Source organism: Dunckerocampus dactyliophorus, chromosome 8 (genome assembly GCF_027744805.1).
Source record: "Dunckerocampus dactyliophorus isolate RoL2022-P2 chromosome 8, RoL_Ddac_1.1, whole genome shotgun sequence".
NCBI classification, from domain to species: Eukaryota; Metazoa; Chordata; class Actinopteri; order Syngnathiformes; family Syngnathidae; genus Dunckerocampus; species Dunckerocampus dactyliophorus.
This window is the reverse complement of record NC_072826.1, coordinates 10,509,432-10,526,267: the sequence shown is the minus strand read 5'-3', so window position 1 is coordinate 10,526,267 and position 16,836 is coordinate 10,509,432. Positions and strand designations below refer to the sequence as shown.

General features: G+C 39.7%; 1 protein-coding gene across 2 annotated transcripts in view; it reads right to left on the bottom strand.

The window, feature by feature from the left end:
- camk1b (calcium/calmodulin-dependent protein kinase Ib) overlaps positions 1 to 16,836 on the bottom strand; it is a 44,224-nt gene that overhangs the window by 16,004 nt on the left and 11,384 nt on the right. For both annotated transcript variants that reach the window (XM_054784394.1, XM_054784393.1), the window contains one exon: positions 16,061 to 16,174. In XM_054784394.1, coding sequence (XP_054640369.1) covers positions 16,061 to 16,146 — 86 coding nt within the window. In that variant the 5' untranslated portion in view covers positions 16,147 to 16,174. The remainder of the gene's footprint in view (positions 1 to 16,060; positions 16,175 to 16,836) is intronic.

Genomic DNA, 16,836 nt, shown 5'->3' with positions numbered 1-16,836 from the left:
ATGGGCAAAATTCCCCAAAAAGTGCAGTTTTCCTTTAAAGCAGGGGAATCGAGGTCCGCATACTGAAAATCAAAGGATGCGGGGAGACCACTTTGATATTTATATGTATTTTTTGTTTTGTAAAAAGGATTACAAAACCTTTATTATTTGATATTCGTATCAACATTTCAGCTTCTTTTCTTTACAATTTGCCTTTTTGCTCTTATTTTTTCCCATTTTTTCTGGGTTTTTCCCCAGGTGCCGCGGGTCAATAAAAAACAAGCTGCGGGCCGCCCTGTGAACACCCCTGATTTAAAGGGTAGTACAAGCCAACACCATTTTTATACCATTTATAGGTAGGAATGTATTTTAAGCACAATAATTGTGGAGCTAAGGCTTGGCAGAGATATTTGGATGCTCTTTTTGCTAAATGTAATACTTCAGTCCTCTCTCACCATCTGTTCTGTGCAGAAGTGCATGTTGTGTCAAGGTAGACTACAATGCCAAATTGAGTTTTTTTTTTTAATTTAGAGATTAAAAACATTGCGTGTGGGGTGTGGTATCCTGACAAATCTAAAAACACAAACCAAATGTACCATCTGTGCTGTTGAGAAGTTGGTCAAGAAACTACGCACACAGTCGACAAAGTGTTTACTGTGGAAAAGGTCAGAGGGACAGCGAAGGACCATCTGGTCCAATCAAAACTGAGAGAGAATTCCAACTGGGATACTGGCCGTGAAACAAAAAGACCATCTTTGCTCTGTGGGCTGTTCAAATTAAAATCTAAACAAGCAAACTCAAATCACTCTACTGCAGTGAGATCTCACTCAGTCAACACTTCATGATCTTGTCATCATCGTGTTAAGACACTCTTGGGACACAAAAATGAAACACAAAATTGAATAATGCAGCTTTGTCTCAAAACAATTGTACATTGGCAACATGTGGGTTTTTCCCCCTCCCCCAAAAAAGCCATGTTAAATATCATGTTTAAACCTGCCAGCACTGCCCCCCTGAGGCCAAAAACAGATTGTATTGCAAATTGCGGACACTACATGCTGCCACCTCTTTCTTCCATCTTCAGGTTTCAGTATCTGCTGGGAATATGAGCATTGACTTGGTTCCAATCAGAGGGCTAGAGTGACAGACATTCTTCCCACGCTGCCTCCTCTACTGTCACTTACATTTCACGCCATCTGTAAACGTGAAAGTGAGAATACTCAGCTAAGAATTTACATTCGGACATCTGGTGTGAAAAATGTAATTCAAAGTCTAGCGCTGAGCACATGTAAACATAAACAAGTGTAAATCCGGTCTGACGGTCATAAAAACAAGGGCTACACACATCAGGCTTGTCTCACCTCATTCTTTACATTGCAAAAGAGGCACTGGAGACTGGAGGACAAAACATACATGATATCAAATAGCTGCAGTAGAACCTTGGTTTTCTTGATGAATCTGTTCCAAAGGGTCCGTCTAAAACCGAATCGCATAAAAACTGAAATAATTTATGCCACAGGAAACAATGTACAGTAAATCCAATTCGTCTGCTCCAGGCACCGTATGTTAATACAAAACACTTAATATAGAACAATTTTAGTTGTACATGCGGAAAACCATGCCAAATGGATATCACTGACGAATGACAGGGATAAATTTAGCATCACTTTTGCTTTTATTGAAAACTCTTATTGACAAAAACGGCAATGAGGCAATGGTGAGGGAGGAGGGGAAGAGACAGCCACATGGACACTTTTTTTTACTTTGTCATGCGTTATTTCTTGAATAGTGTTTCTCAGCGTCTTTACCACAGTGCTGGCACTTGCAACTTTGTGGGGCTCCACAATGAGCCGTACTCAATAAAAAACAGCAGAGCCTTGAGGTGTAACTGTGTTAGCGAGCAAAGAACTACAGAGTCAACCGGTGATGATGTCATTGATGGGCGATGGAGATGCGGGACAATGACTTCTGGTTCTGGTTTTCAGTTGACTGCGTGCTAACAGGCGTGTTTTGTAACAAAGACACGTTGCTAACACAGTTGGACTCACGCAGTGTATCAATAACGTGACAAGACTGAGTCGCCGATGCGTGGGATTCTTTCTTTGGGTACTCAAGTCCGTAGAATGATAAGTGGACATACAGAGAAGTTTGTGTAACAAGCTCATTTGAGTTTGCCAAATGATTGTGCCTTACAGGATGCCGTAGTATTGTGTAAACTAAGGTTTAAGGTTTTTGGGTGTGTGACCCAAGATGGATGAATAAACAAGCAATGCTGGGCGTAGTCTGTCCACATCTTTATTGATACAAGATTCAACGTGCCAAAAGGTAACATACGAGTTTCTTACACGCAGTATTGTACGATAATCAAGACATTGTTTGAGAACCGAGGCAAAAATATTGTTGAAAACTGAATTATATACAACATGAAGCCTTTCAAAACTGAGGTTCCACTACCGTATATTTATTTTTATTTTTTGTTGTTGTCCTTATAGCTGTAAAAAACCTAATCTGCTCACTGTGGTGAAAAATATTAGAAACCATTGAAGTAGGCGATCTGAGTAGCCTACATTATTTCAAATGGAAGTATGGTAACTTATCTAAGAGGAAAAATCTAGAAAAATATGCCTCAAACGTTACACAAAAACATAGTCATCATGAGTGTCGGCATGCTTGACTTCAGAACATCTCTGAAAGTTCTTGCCGTTCATCTGAATTTTGTCAATAATCAGAGCTGGCGTACCTGAGCACAATAGGAGTCCCCGCTATTTTAGGGGTGCACACCTGTTCACATATTTGCACTCATGCACACACAAATAAGACCTCAAAATATACATATACAGTATCTAAAAAAAAGTGAATACACCCCCCTCATTTCAGCAACTCTTTTATTATCTTATTTATTATCTTCTCAATGGACAATTCTCTTGGGCATGGAATTCACCAGAGCTGCACAGATTGTTAGTGGAATCCTCTCGCACTTCCAGCGCTGGTGGACACTTTTCACACCTTCCCCTTCTACCAAGATGCCCCACAGGTGATCAATTGGGTTCAGGTCTGGAGGACCAGCTTCCTCAGCAAGGCACATATTATCTTGGAGGTGTGTTTGAGCTCATTATCATGTTGGAAAACCACTTTCCCAAAAGACGGCATCATGCTCTGCTTCACAAAGTCCCAGTACATGTTGGAATTCATGTTTCCCTCAATAAACCGCAGCTCCATAGTAATGGCAGCACTCAAGCACCCATAGACCATGACGCTACCACTGCCACGCTTCACGGTAGACACAACATAATTATCTTGCTGCATGCCTGTGTTTCCAGCTATTTAAACAATAATGGCTGTGTGTTGAGTCATTTTCAGTAGATAGTAAATCTATACAACTTACACACTGACTATTCTATACAGTATAGAGTAGTTTACAGTAAGTTTAATGTTTACAGTATTGTCCCTAGAGAAGATGATGGTCTCTACAGAGAGGCTTGCTATGGTCCTCGCACCAATTGGATCTCACATAAATCAAACCCTGTCCATAATAATCATTTTATTTTGTTTTGAACACATTTTCCTTGACATACATTGTAATATATATTATTATACAGTACTGTATATCAAGCATCATTATTTGTGAAAACGCCTCATGGCACTGTATGAGGAAATACGGTAGCCACTCTATGGCAGCCATACTGCCATAATGTTTTTATGATGGTGACAGTATGGCCCCGGAACACATTGCTGCATTTCTAATTTGTTATGGGAAAAATGGTTCTGATAGTTATGCAACAGAAGTATTGATATAGCATTCCTGAAGCCCATTCGCAGAGCTGCTACGGAGAGACAGAACATTACGATACAGTGCAGTGCAGTGTAATTAAGCTGCACAGTCTCATACCTGAGATAAAAGAACACGGAGACTCATTTAAAGTCTGTTAGCTAATAGGCAGAGGGTTTTAATGCAGGAAAGAAGGGATATAAATAATAATGATGGGAAAGACTGTGGGAAGATGTCAACCATTTAAGTGTACTCAAAAATGTTTCAGGTCTATTTTGCCGAGAGCAGATGGAGGTGCATAAATGGGCCGTGTGTTTGTGTGTGTGTTTTCCAGGAATTGCAAGCACGGCCATGCTGAGCTGTTCTGTGCTGAGATACAGACTTCTGTGCGAATTAGGTCAGGGCATGGCTGAGGGACTAAGGGGGCCATAAGCAGCGATGGATTTTCCAGTTTGAGGCCGGATGGGAAACACTTTTAAGGGTGGGTTTTTTTTGGACTAATCAATGCTGTAGTTTGAACACAGACAGAAGAGATGAGGTCTGTTGCCATAAGCCTTCATCCATTGCTCTGGCTGAGACATGGGGTAACATGTTGTCCTGTGCTTTGAATACCATGACACTGTTTACGTCTCATACTCTTTAGCGGAGAAGGGTCTTAGCTGTACTGATCCTGCAGCTTAGACACAATAAAACCAGAGAAAAAGACGAACACATGATGCAAAATAAACAGAAAAGAGATATTCTAGTTTTGAAGATAGGTCAGGTGACTATCTGGGACATTGCTGCGCTAATAATGGAATCGGGACATATGAAAAAGTGATATACTATTTAACATTGGATAGAGAGAATGAGAGCAAGGGAGTGAAATGAAAAATAGATGAAGGGGGACAGCTCTCATGCTGGGAGACTCATCCGCTCCTTTTTTGTCATAATTAGCTTGGTAATGATCATTGTGGATTCATTTGATTCTGACCCGTTAAATAAACAAGCAACAAAAATAGACAACCCAGTCAACACACACTCACCCCCCCCCCACCCCACACCCCCACCACAAAACCCATTTTCTCATCTCCCTCTGCACCTGCATCTATTTACACCTCAATTAAACTTTAGCGTTGCATGTAGCCATGAAATCCTGCTGACAGCAAAGGGATCGTCACAGACTCTCTGAAAAGCAGGAACATCACTGCAACCTGGCAAATACGCCTCATTAACAGTTGGGAATTAACTGCCTTCATGGCTGATAGAACACAAATGGGTACTGATTTAAAACAATGAATCATTAAATCATAATCAAATATGGTTTAATGATTAATTGTTAGACAAATATGACATATACATGATATTTTATAGGCAGTATTAGGTTACTAAATCATCCAGAAACACACCAATATCATAAAATGTGCTAAATTAAATATAAGTTTGAGCCAATTTGGTTCTGAATCACAACCAAATGATCGAAAGGCACTTTTCATGTGGATCAGTTTTAAGCCGTTGTTCCTTAGACATTAAAACAGTCAGGATTGCTACTTTATTGTTCAATAAGAAGCTTAATTGAGTAAATGTTTACTAACTAGTGACATAAAATCTGGCATAAATCCACAAATCTTTGCATGGGGAACTATTTTGTTTGAAAATGTAAAATAATATAAAATAAAAATGTAATACTTTGCTTTGGTCAGAGAATCAGAATCCATTTATTGTCGTCATACTTTGTGCATGACAAAATTACAGCGGCTACCACCGAGTTGGTGCCTAAAATAAATATGCATGATTTGGTAGAACAGAGGTGCTCAGACTTTGTCAGCCTGCGAGCTACTTTTAAAATGACCCAAAGATCTACCTCCTACTTACAGGTAATCAAAGTAGCTGATATCATGATTTTTTTCAATATGGCAATAAAGATAATTACACATAATAACACATAATCTGTACTGGTAATATTCGGTCAAAACTGCGTAACATATATTTGGAGACACCGTTCATGTATTACATCCAGTTAGCATTCGCTATCAAACATTACCGACATACAATAATTGGAAATGATTATGCACAAGACAATGCAGCCCAAGTCAAGGCAACATATTAAAAAGGTTTCAGCAATGAGCACATTTTCCATTTCCTCATGAAATAATAGGTGCTACATAAGAAGCGGACGTGTAGAAAACACTGATTTCTGTAGTAGAGTTCATGACGTGAAGCAAAGCCATCAAACATTACACTTTTTTTCTGCAGTACATAACTGGCTGCTACAAGTGAACATATGTTTGTTATAGATATAAGCTTCTTACCGCTGAGTTAGTGTATCCATAATCAGAATAATAAAAGATGAAAGTCGCATCTCCGTGTGTAGCTTGAAACACCGCGGGGGAGCAAGCACGAATCAGGAGGGGAGCTTAATGTCAGCTGGCTGATATCATACGACATCTACAAAGTGATGTTTACGCAATCTTACGCAACTACCTTGGCGATCTACCGGTAGCTCACAGATCGACGTAATGGCCACCCCCGTGGTAGAAAATGCTTGGGATATCCGCATAGGAATGACATGACAGCAATACTTTAACTGAAATGCCAACTTGTATGTTGCATTCTTTATTGACTTGTATCATCTCTGGTATCTCTTTCGCACGTCTGCACACACGCACACACATTCACAAAAACAGATGGCGATATCGAACCTTTGCACTCAGAAGTTAAGAGCTCTCAGACAGAGTGCTAAATTGTTGTGGAAGTCAGTGTAATAGCTGAGGGGTTGCGTCAATGCAAAGGAACTGTCTTTTCAAAACAAGACTGTGGCCAGCCTCGTCTTCACTTTCTACTTTCAAAACATGACATTTTAAATATGATCATAAACCTCCCAAGGTCGAATGCTGGTCTACGTTTGATGCCTTCAGACTTGGAAACAATTTTTTTACACAGCTAAATAATAGAATTAAAAATAATCTGTTCCAAGGTCAAACTGTTGCCTTATTAACTGTGGAGGCAATGTTTAAAGATAAATCTTAACATTCTTAAAGAGCCATTGTTTAAGAGCCTGTTATGCAAAATAGACTTTTAAGATAACAGTAATGTGTCCCGAGAGACTGTTAGTGAACACCAAACATGAGATAAAACTATCATCTCCTTCACTTGTTTGTATGACATCATGAAGGAAAACGGTCCTTCCCCATGGACATGATACCGCCTCAGACCTGCCCCTAGTTAGATGAGCCCGTCCCGTGTATATGTCCACCACTTCACGGCGGCTGACGGCTGACTTGGCAAAAATTCAAAATAAAAATCATCAGGCTTCGCTACACATTTTAAAACAAAGCCTGGAGCTCTGCCAACCATCTGTCAGTCAGCCGCAGATGTGAAATCTGTAAGTTTGACCCCTCTGTTTTTCTTCAGCAGATAGGTTACCCTAGCATGATAGCCTGTTAAAATGTGATTGTAATGTTAGCACTGCAGCTCTGTCAGTTCTTCATTGAGTTTATGTGAAATTTCGTGACAAACCTTAGGGGCGTTTGAATTTTTGGAGGTACCACTGTAAACAAATGTAGGAAGGAATGCATGCGTGCAAAGTTATAATTACAGTGATTGATGTTGAGAATTTGTTTCCAACTTTGTCTCTCTCTCTTTTGCTCACACACACACACACACACGCACACGAACCCCCCCACCCCACACACACACACACTCTTTCCAAATCAATTGAGGCTGATTGCTGATCACACCAACAGCAGGGTCCAAGGCCACTGGGTCACCATTCCAGCAAAGTACCACAGACAGTCGGGATGGGCGATCTATTAAGGCTAATGATTTTAAGTGATTACATCACACTTCCCTACTTTTAGCCTCACCCCACCCCTTGGCCCCTATTGCTCCATCCCGCTGCACTTCACAAAGTATTCCGAGCTACAGAAAGTTCCCGTAAAGCCAAAGCTCATTTTTAAATCATCAACACAACTGGGGTTAGGTATCGTCTACATATTATCCAATACCGGTGCCAAATCGGTCCTTTTTTAAAATTTTGTCCAAAAACAATGCACTTACATTGTAACGGACGTAATGGAGTTGAACAGAATAGTAATGGAAATACCTCAATAATATAAATAAAATGATCATTAAGTAATACATTTCATTAAGTAATACATGAGATAAAATCCACGACAAATTGTCATAATTATCACAGCAAAACCAGTAGCAATACAGAACACTGGGAATATGCAAAAACAATTGCAACATTTTACAGTGCATGCATTCCGCACAATTCGAGCAGAAATTGATATTTGATACACAATTGTGGCGACGTTAAACTACAGTTACAATGGTGTTTGCTTGTCAATCCTCCACGCAAGAGTCGTGCATTAACTGTGCAAAATGAAGGTCGCGTAATGACATGCTTGTGTTGTGATGTTGATGTTCAATATTCCAGTGTTCGTGAATGCACCTTGACGTGACCGTGATTGATCGCTGGTATAGAAAGCGCCAAAGAAAAGTGTGTGTTTAAGATGAACTGAGAACTGCTGTTGCCGTGTTAAGGTCGGCCATTCATTTTTAAAAAGCGTGTCAGACTCCGTCAGGATGCTGCAACACTTACAAGGTGTTACTTGCACAATATCATTTTCAAGCATTTGTTGTAGGTGGCTGAGTCTGCAATCATTTAGCACAGAAATGAGGCACCGATAGCTTACGTTTTCGGTCCAGTTCCTACTATTTACTGGCGTCTTTATGATACTCTAATACAACTACATCCCTAAATACAACCTTTTGTGCACGTTATCATCCACAGAGAAAGCCTCGACGTCAGTGGAAATATTAGAAAACTACAGAAGAGTTTCTGGAACATTCAAATGTTGCACACTAACAGGAAAAGCAGGTTTGTAAATGTGCATTTTGAATCTCATCCAAACTCCTCCACTCAAATTTTCTGTGGTACATACCGAATAGCATATGGGACAGCTGAATCAATAAGTATTAATTTTCCATAAGGGAACTGTGAATCTATAACCGTACAGATTTGAATGATAAAGTACACAACAACATGCACAATTGAGTCAATATTTAAAACGCTGCCAGGGGAAACATAGGGGAAGCCAAAGTTGAAAAACAAGAGGACCTGTATGACTGCATTGGTGTGTACTTAAGTCAAATTCAAATATGACGTTTAAATGTTGCTTTGAGACAGTATATATTATAGCGCCCGTTAACCCTTACCAGGATCAATGGCCTGTTTAATTTCTGTACACAGAAAGCTTTTCTTTCAGGTGAAATCAAAGAACGCTAGACACACCGGGAAGCTACCTCCACAGCGCACGCGGTGTGAATCCAGGAAAAGGTCCCAGGGCACAGTGCGCGCACAAAAACAGAAGCGAGCTAGAGTGGAGAGGAATAGATTACCATAAATAACAGCAAGGAGTAAAGCGGGAAGGCCAAAGAGGATTTGAGTTGATTGCAGTGAAAGTGCCGTCGCCTGTGTGCATTATTAATCCCCATCTGTTTTGATTACAAAACCATGAGGTGGCAACTTGAGAGTCATGGTAGAAACTCCACTAATGCCACTGGAAAACATCTGTACTTTCACTTTCACCTTTAGCATATCAGTATGTGGAATCAAATAATGGAACGGATTGAGTAAAAGAACTCAAACAATGCGCTAAAATGAGCAAAAGAAACAGCACCAGCAGTTGATGTTTACAAAGTACAAGGAAGAAGAGTCCTGAACTACTGTGTACGGTACGGTAAAATGCTATGCCTAATCACTAGTAACTCTTCATTTCTTTGTTTATACTCACTCATCATCCTACTATGTTTGTGTCAACTATTAACTTTTCATCAGTTATTATTACGGTAAATATTTATTATTAGCAATGTTATACTGTCTTATCATTTTCCGATGTATTTAAAATTGACAAAGAGTACATTTGGAATACAGGAAATGAAACAAATGTATTACAATTGATGTGAAACGGAGAGGCGGTAGGATTAAATAAGCTTTGCTCCTTCGTACTCCTTTTTAGACATGTGGAACTGTGAATTGTACTACATGATGTATTCCAAAGTAACTTGTATGCATGTTGAAAATAAATTTAACCGTTACCATTATCAAATACCCGACCAGTCCAGGGTGTACCCTGCCTGTCGCCCAAAGTCAGCTGGGATAGGCTCCAGCGACCCTAATGAGGAAGAAGCAGTATAGAAAATGGATGGATGGATGGATGGGCATTATCAAATACCTTCCCACTCTGGATACATTTTTAGTAGCCATTAAGAGACAATGAATCCGTAAATGTTGACAGTCTTCCCAGTGTTCAAAGCTAGCGCTCACCACAGCATCGTGCCACTGAAGCGGGTGATTTTATTATTGCGTGGTGGTGTAGGTGTTTAAACACACACATTATTTTCAATTCATTATTAACACAAATTTGGTTCATTTTGTATTTAAGTAGACCAATATAATCATATTTATAACAAAATCAAAGATATTCCGTGTAAAAATGTATGCTCAGCAGCAGCCGTGAGCACCCCCATGTAGTCAGAATGGTGCAATCTTGACCACATGACATTTTCATACTGTAATGATGGCTCAGTGACACAAGGCAGGATGGCTTTAGAAAAGTAAGCCTTTAAACCTGTCTTGCAGCCAGATGCTAAAACACTGCATGAACAGTAGTCAATACTTCCTAGTTCTCTACTTCTACGGATTTATTTCCTAAAGTTTGCTCGAACCCGGCATGCAAAACGTCACTGTCACTGCCATCTATAGCCCACACCCTGAACTACAGGTATACTTTACACCCGTCGCTACAATAAGATTTAACAGCGAGACTGATAATCGAATCAGACTCCTCCGGATCGAATTGTTCAATAGTCGCTATTCTAAGACACCCCTACTAACAGGTTAATTTATCCTTAAGAAGGAGAAGTAGTAGATTGTTGATTTGTTTTGTCTTGATGCAACTGAGGTAAAATGGAGTGCACTACATAGCTGCAACCAGCAGATGCACTGTTGATTCGGCCCCAACAAGTTTGTGTCTAAAGAAGAAGAAAATGATGCTAGAACGTCCATGCAGACTCCCACTATGGCACAACTCCTCTGGGCATCATTATCCTGATTAATGCAACTCTGGCATCAAAACAGGAGTTCAGAACATTAAGTGAAAGACTCCACCATTCTCTTAAGAATGATGGTTTTTAAAGTAACAATTAATGGACTAATACAAGGTTTTTCAAAAGTGTGTCACAGTGAGCAGTCCCCTCAGGAACATAATACGACTGGGGCCTCCCCTACTCCCAGAAAAGCCGATTCTCTGGAGCATATTTTCTGCTCAGCCCAGACTCTGTTTACTTGCTCACTGGAGGAACTAAAAATCTATTAATGTTCCCATTGACATGATTGAAGTTAGCTTAGAAGGTTTTAAGAAATATGCTTTTCTTTTTTTTTCTTAAGATGCTGCACAACCCTTGAAGTATTCCAAGAGGGCATCCACCTCACATTTTAAAAAGCAGCGGACTAATTGATTGTTAATTTGAATAGTCTCATAATAAAGGAATTTTTTTCCCCCTTAGCATGTTCCATTACACTGCTCTTTGTACCCAGTGTGCATGTGTTCTGGTATTCACACGCTGGCATGACGAACGCACCACTGTTGATTTGTAAACATTTGTAAGGGAGGCTCCGTGCAAGATCAGCCATGTTTAACACAACCACAAGTGTGCCATTTATTTGTTTTTGTTTTTCTGTACATGCGAGTCTGGCTCTCTCCCAGCGCACACATGTGCACCCTGTACTGGATTATTAATAGCAAATCAAAAAACTTTGTTTCCATAGTGACTGTTTGAGTCCATTATGGAAAGTGTCTCCTGTTGTTACCAAGACAACAATCCAGCAATAGCAAATGAAGGTGGCACACAGCTGAGTGATGTGGTGAGCTGAGGATCGCTCCATAAACAAGCTCCTCCAACCAAGCCGGGTGCAGGTGGAGAGCTGGACGGATGACAACGGAAGGCTTGAAGCTAAAAGAGAGCATTTTCCAAGCCGCCATATATCACTGAATCATAACTACAAAGGACACATTTGGGCACACATCACATCATCTTTTAGCAGTTCTGTTGTTGCACCAATGTCGTTGCATTCATTGTTTGATTGAGACTGTCAGCACATTGATAGTACTGGAATCAAAGCAGGGATTTTAGTGTCATTGTAAGAATGCTGGGAAGGTGTTTACTTTAATGTTATTCTGCAGCAGAAATGATGATTGCATTGGCATATCTTTTATTCAAACTCAATGAAATGACATATGTGTCGTATACAGAATGGGAGAGGTTGCATGTTGGGTTCAGTGTCTCTTCTTCAAATGTATGAGGGGCATGGCTCTACTAGCCCTTTGCTTTGAGATAACTTTGGTTGTGAATTGGTGCTACATAAATAAATTCTAAACGGTACAAAATATTGGACTTAATGCAAGACATTCCAAGGAGATGTGAGAAAAGATGCAAGATGCCACAGATTGGCATGTTTGCACGGTATTTGGGAATTTTTATGATAGGCTGTGGTGTATTAACCAGCATTCTAATCCTCAATTTAAATCTTTGTCATTTCCAGTTTCAGTTACTTCACATTTATGGTAAATTGACATGAAAATGGTCTAGTTTTTTCTGGTTTCTTTGCCTATATGAAATGTTTAGTCAAATGAAAACGTCAAAATGATCGCAGTTCCTAGCGACCTGCAAAAACAGTCAAAGATCTCACTATTTCGAATACAGTCGTCCCTCGTCACTTCGTAGCTTGAATATCGTGGCTTCACTCTATAATAAATCCAATCCATTTTCGATACTGCTTCTCCTCATTAGGGTCGTGGGGGCTCAGTTTTTAGAGCTTTGAACTATTTTGGCGCTTTCCTGACCACACTTTGTGATCACAAGACTAGAACAGCTTGGTGACATCCCTGGCCTGAACTCGGACAAGAGAGCGGTACGGATTTGTTTAAATTAACGAGTTATAAGTGCCGACAGCCGCTAGCAAATTAAAGGGATAGTTTGGATTTTTGACATGAAGTTGTATGACATCCCCATCAACAGTTTAGTGCTGGGGTCGGGAACCTATGGCTTGCAAGCCATATATGGCTCTTTTGATGTCTGCATCTGGCTCTCACACATTTCTTAAAACTATTTTTAAAAATGTATTAATTAATTTGTAATTAATTTTCGCTGACATTTTAAAGTAAAATGTGACAGAAATCACAGTGCAAATGACGTTAAAAATATAAAACATTATAATGCATTTTAATCCATCTATTCATTTTATATACATGTTAAAATATGTGGCTTTCATGGCTCTCATGGCTTCTCAAAACTATATGCGTTCAAAAGAGTAAATCATTTGCATCACAAAACAGTTTTCCATGAAAAAGTCAGACCTCTCAATCGATCTGCATTATCTTCTCTCCGTTCATCTTACTGTGCGCTGCTGCCTGCGTATGTGCTCCACAGTGTTTACATGTGCGGATGACGACCGCTGCACGCTAGTCTCGCTCTCTTGTTATTATTACGTACGGCTTGTCTTCAAAACACCAGAGTTGTTCAACATAAACACGCGGTGTGTCCAGTTTTAAGATAGTGACGCTAACGCAGGGGTCTCCAACAGGTAGCTCGTACGCTAGCGATAGCTCACCAGCTGATGTTGAGCAGCTCACCGAAGAATATGTTTCACCTTTTCGTATTTTTTTTTAAGTGTTCTATTCAAACATGATGCTTGTATTTAATGGCAAATGAGCACATGAGTGGAGATGTGCTTTGTAAATAAAGCACAATTTAAATGTTGGCACAGAAAACACAAATAGCTCACCTCTGCTTTCTTTTTGATGGAAGTTGGACACACCTGTGCTATCATAACCCTGCACGCTGAATTTATGCTGATTATACAGGACAGATTTATATAATAAAAGTATGGGAAAAAAATGTTACTTCAAAATAATACAACTAACAAAATAAGAATTGTATTATTTTATTACTGAATGATTAATTTCCCATGTATTCGTATTACAGTGTTCTCAGTTCATGTTCTGATGGTTGCTGAAAAAAGCTAAATAAATAAGTTAAAAAAATAAATAATTGCAGACGCAGCAGTGGCATGACACAGCGGCGGCAGTCCGCCTTCCCATGCAGCCCACCACCACAGCTTCGAAAAATCCTCGGTGGAACCCTGACATGTGCTCAGTGTTTTTGTCACCGACTGTGTTTATCTGTTTTTATTAAAATCAGATTGGGTTTCATCTTGGTGTCAGTTGCTCCTCACACAACCCAATCCTGGACCAACAGGGGTGTGAGTGTGTGTAAAAAATGACCTCAAGCCAACACCTTAGATAAACATCCTGGCATGTGACAATCAGCATACATGATTAAGGGAAAAAAACAAGTTTAAACTCAAACATCATTTCCTGCGATAGTTTGAGAATGTGAAGAAGCTGGGCCAGCGCCTCAGTGTGAGATGGAAACCAGTATCATTTGGAAACGCGGACTCAGACAGAGAGTCAAACAGTGTTGGTGATGGATTATTCTACTTTGCTGGGAGAGCCAAATTGCATTTTATCATTGGAAAATTGAGCTGCATAGCTAGCAGAAGGCCTTTCCTGCTCACATTTTTACGAGACTACATTATTAGCAATGCCTCTGAGGCACACATGATGAGCTCAGAGGCTCCAAATGACATGCAGTGCCATCATATGTTCCAAGGCCTCGAGAAAAGTAAAAGACACAAATAAGGCACACAGACACACACATCTCCCCTCAGTCATCCACGGCCAAATGCTCCTTTTACACAGCCTTTAACTTTCCAATGTCTGAGGAAAATGATGTCATGCAGTGTCAAGTGCTAAAATGAGACCGATTAGAAAGCCGATTAAAGTAAATGTCACAACATACATGAAGTGGCCTTGCCATCACCCCATGTCTCCCACTCACCAGGCAAATACTGAGAGATGAATTTGTCATAAATGTGTCTTCTTTTTGCTTAATTCTTGTTGTCTGGTGTGTGCAGCTTTGTCAGTACATGTTCATGAGATAACATTTGGGTGCTCACCTGAGCAATCTCATGTAATTCAATGCAGCAGGCCAGCCATAACTCTTATCTATGTGAAGTGTATCGTGTTATCTTTTTTTTTATTGCCCCTGACGTGTCGACTCAGCTCCAGGCTGCAGAGCTGTCATGGCTGTTTCATAACAGTTTAAAGTAACTGCATTTGCTTAAGAGGCTTCCTAAAGTTCCATCTCCAGTTATTTACAGGCAGGGAGCAGAACGAAGGGCTCTTCTTGTAATTCTCGGTGGAGGGTTTGTCAACAGTGTGTCATCACACGCTGGAATCATAAGCTTAATTTATAGCTCTGCTATTTAATGATACCAGAGTACTGAATGTGCAACAAACCCAAACTGATCTAAAATGACTTAGAAGGCAAACAATCACAGTAAATAATCAATAATTCAATTTATGACAAATTTATATTTGATTTCTAGTTGTGATGTTAAATTAAAATGTATCTGCTGTGTTTGTCCAATTTGAATACTTTCAGTTTTTTGTTCAAAACCAAATTAGCACAATCCGCTACAGATTGTAGCCACAGCATATATTTTGTCTGAGTGATTAAAAACCATGCATGGTACAGCAGAAAAACTGGCCACCTTCTGACTAAAAACCTGACATGGGAGTGAAAATTTAAAGTTCAAAGCTCAAAAACCTTTCACTCACCAATTGTCAGTACCGGTAATAACGTGATGATTCGACACGATACGATTTTTAGATATCAATACTTAATTAACTTAATGTTTTATTCATGTGGCGTAATTTGGCCCCATAACTATAGCCTAGTTTCTTGCTTTGCAGCTGGTGTGTGTTTCAAGGAAAACAGAAAGCGTTCCAGGCGCTTCCCACGCTAATTAACATGCGTGATGGATGAGGACATGAAATGTAACGATTGTTATCGGATTTCCAAAGTTTCTGCACTTTGTCAATAGTATGCGTGCAGCAGCGATCGTGTGTGTATTTTGCACATCAATAATGACTTCCACTGGAAATCATTTTACAGGATGTAATTAAAGTTAATATCAGGGCCCACTTGATAAAACCCTGATATTCACGTCAGGATTTTGTGTCCTTTCTTTCCCCCAAAATCCAGGATTAACTCATCCATCAAGAAAAGACCAAACGTTATCCAAGATTCAATCTCAAAGTCTACAGTACGTAGAATAGAATATCCTTGTAAAGATCTCTGCAAGTTCAAAAAATGTATCATATACACAACGAATAAAACCACAACGTTGTCCACACTTACGTCCCCAGGATGTCTTTGAAGTCGTAATGCTCCTTCACATCCGACGTCTTCTTTTTCCAGGTATGGCAGTCTTCACCCAGCGGCATCTTCTTGTTGTTACGGTCAGAAACAATACTAGAGAGGAACAAGACGACAAAGGGAGAATAGAAGGATCATTATTACCAAAATTGATTTGAAAAGGTTTTTTGCCAGTAATATCTCCAAAAAACTTCCAAGTAGTTTTTTGAGGTTGAGAAGCAGCTTGGGATCATGGAGGTACGTAGTTTACTGTGATTGGGACTCATGTTTGACAGATGAGATCATCTCATTCCATTCATGTGACATCATTTCAGTCTCATGAAATATGCAGATGCAGTGATATAACATTAGCCAAATAATGTAGCTAGGCAACCAAGGGGACTACCAACAATAACGCATAAACGTCAACCTTATTTTGTCATATACAGTAGAGGTATGCTAATTTCATGCAAGAGAAGATATGATGTCATTGACCTTGAAGGAAAATACTGATTCATCCTTGGGTTCAGATCAGAACAGCGTACTGTAAATATGTCTTGTCTTCAAACATAATAAGGAACTGGCAAACTTGATAATGTTTGATCTTTAATACATTAGCCAATGACAATATTTCTATATTTCATGAGGAATAAATTCAGTGCATGATCGGGATCTCAGATATCCTATCCAGAAATGACCTTTCCACTTTAGCTTTGGATAGAAACATGTTCCATAGTTCGAGAGGCACGAAGCTGTTGTTCTGTCAATAGTTTGATTTT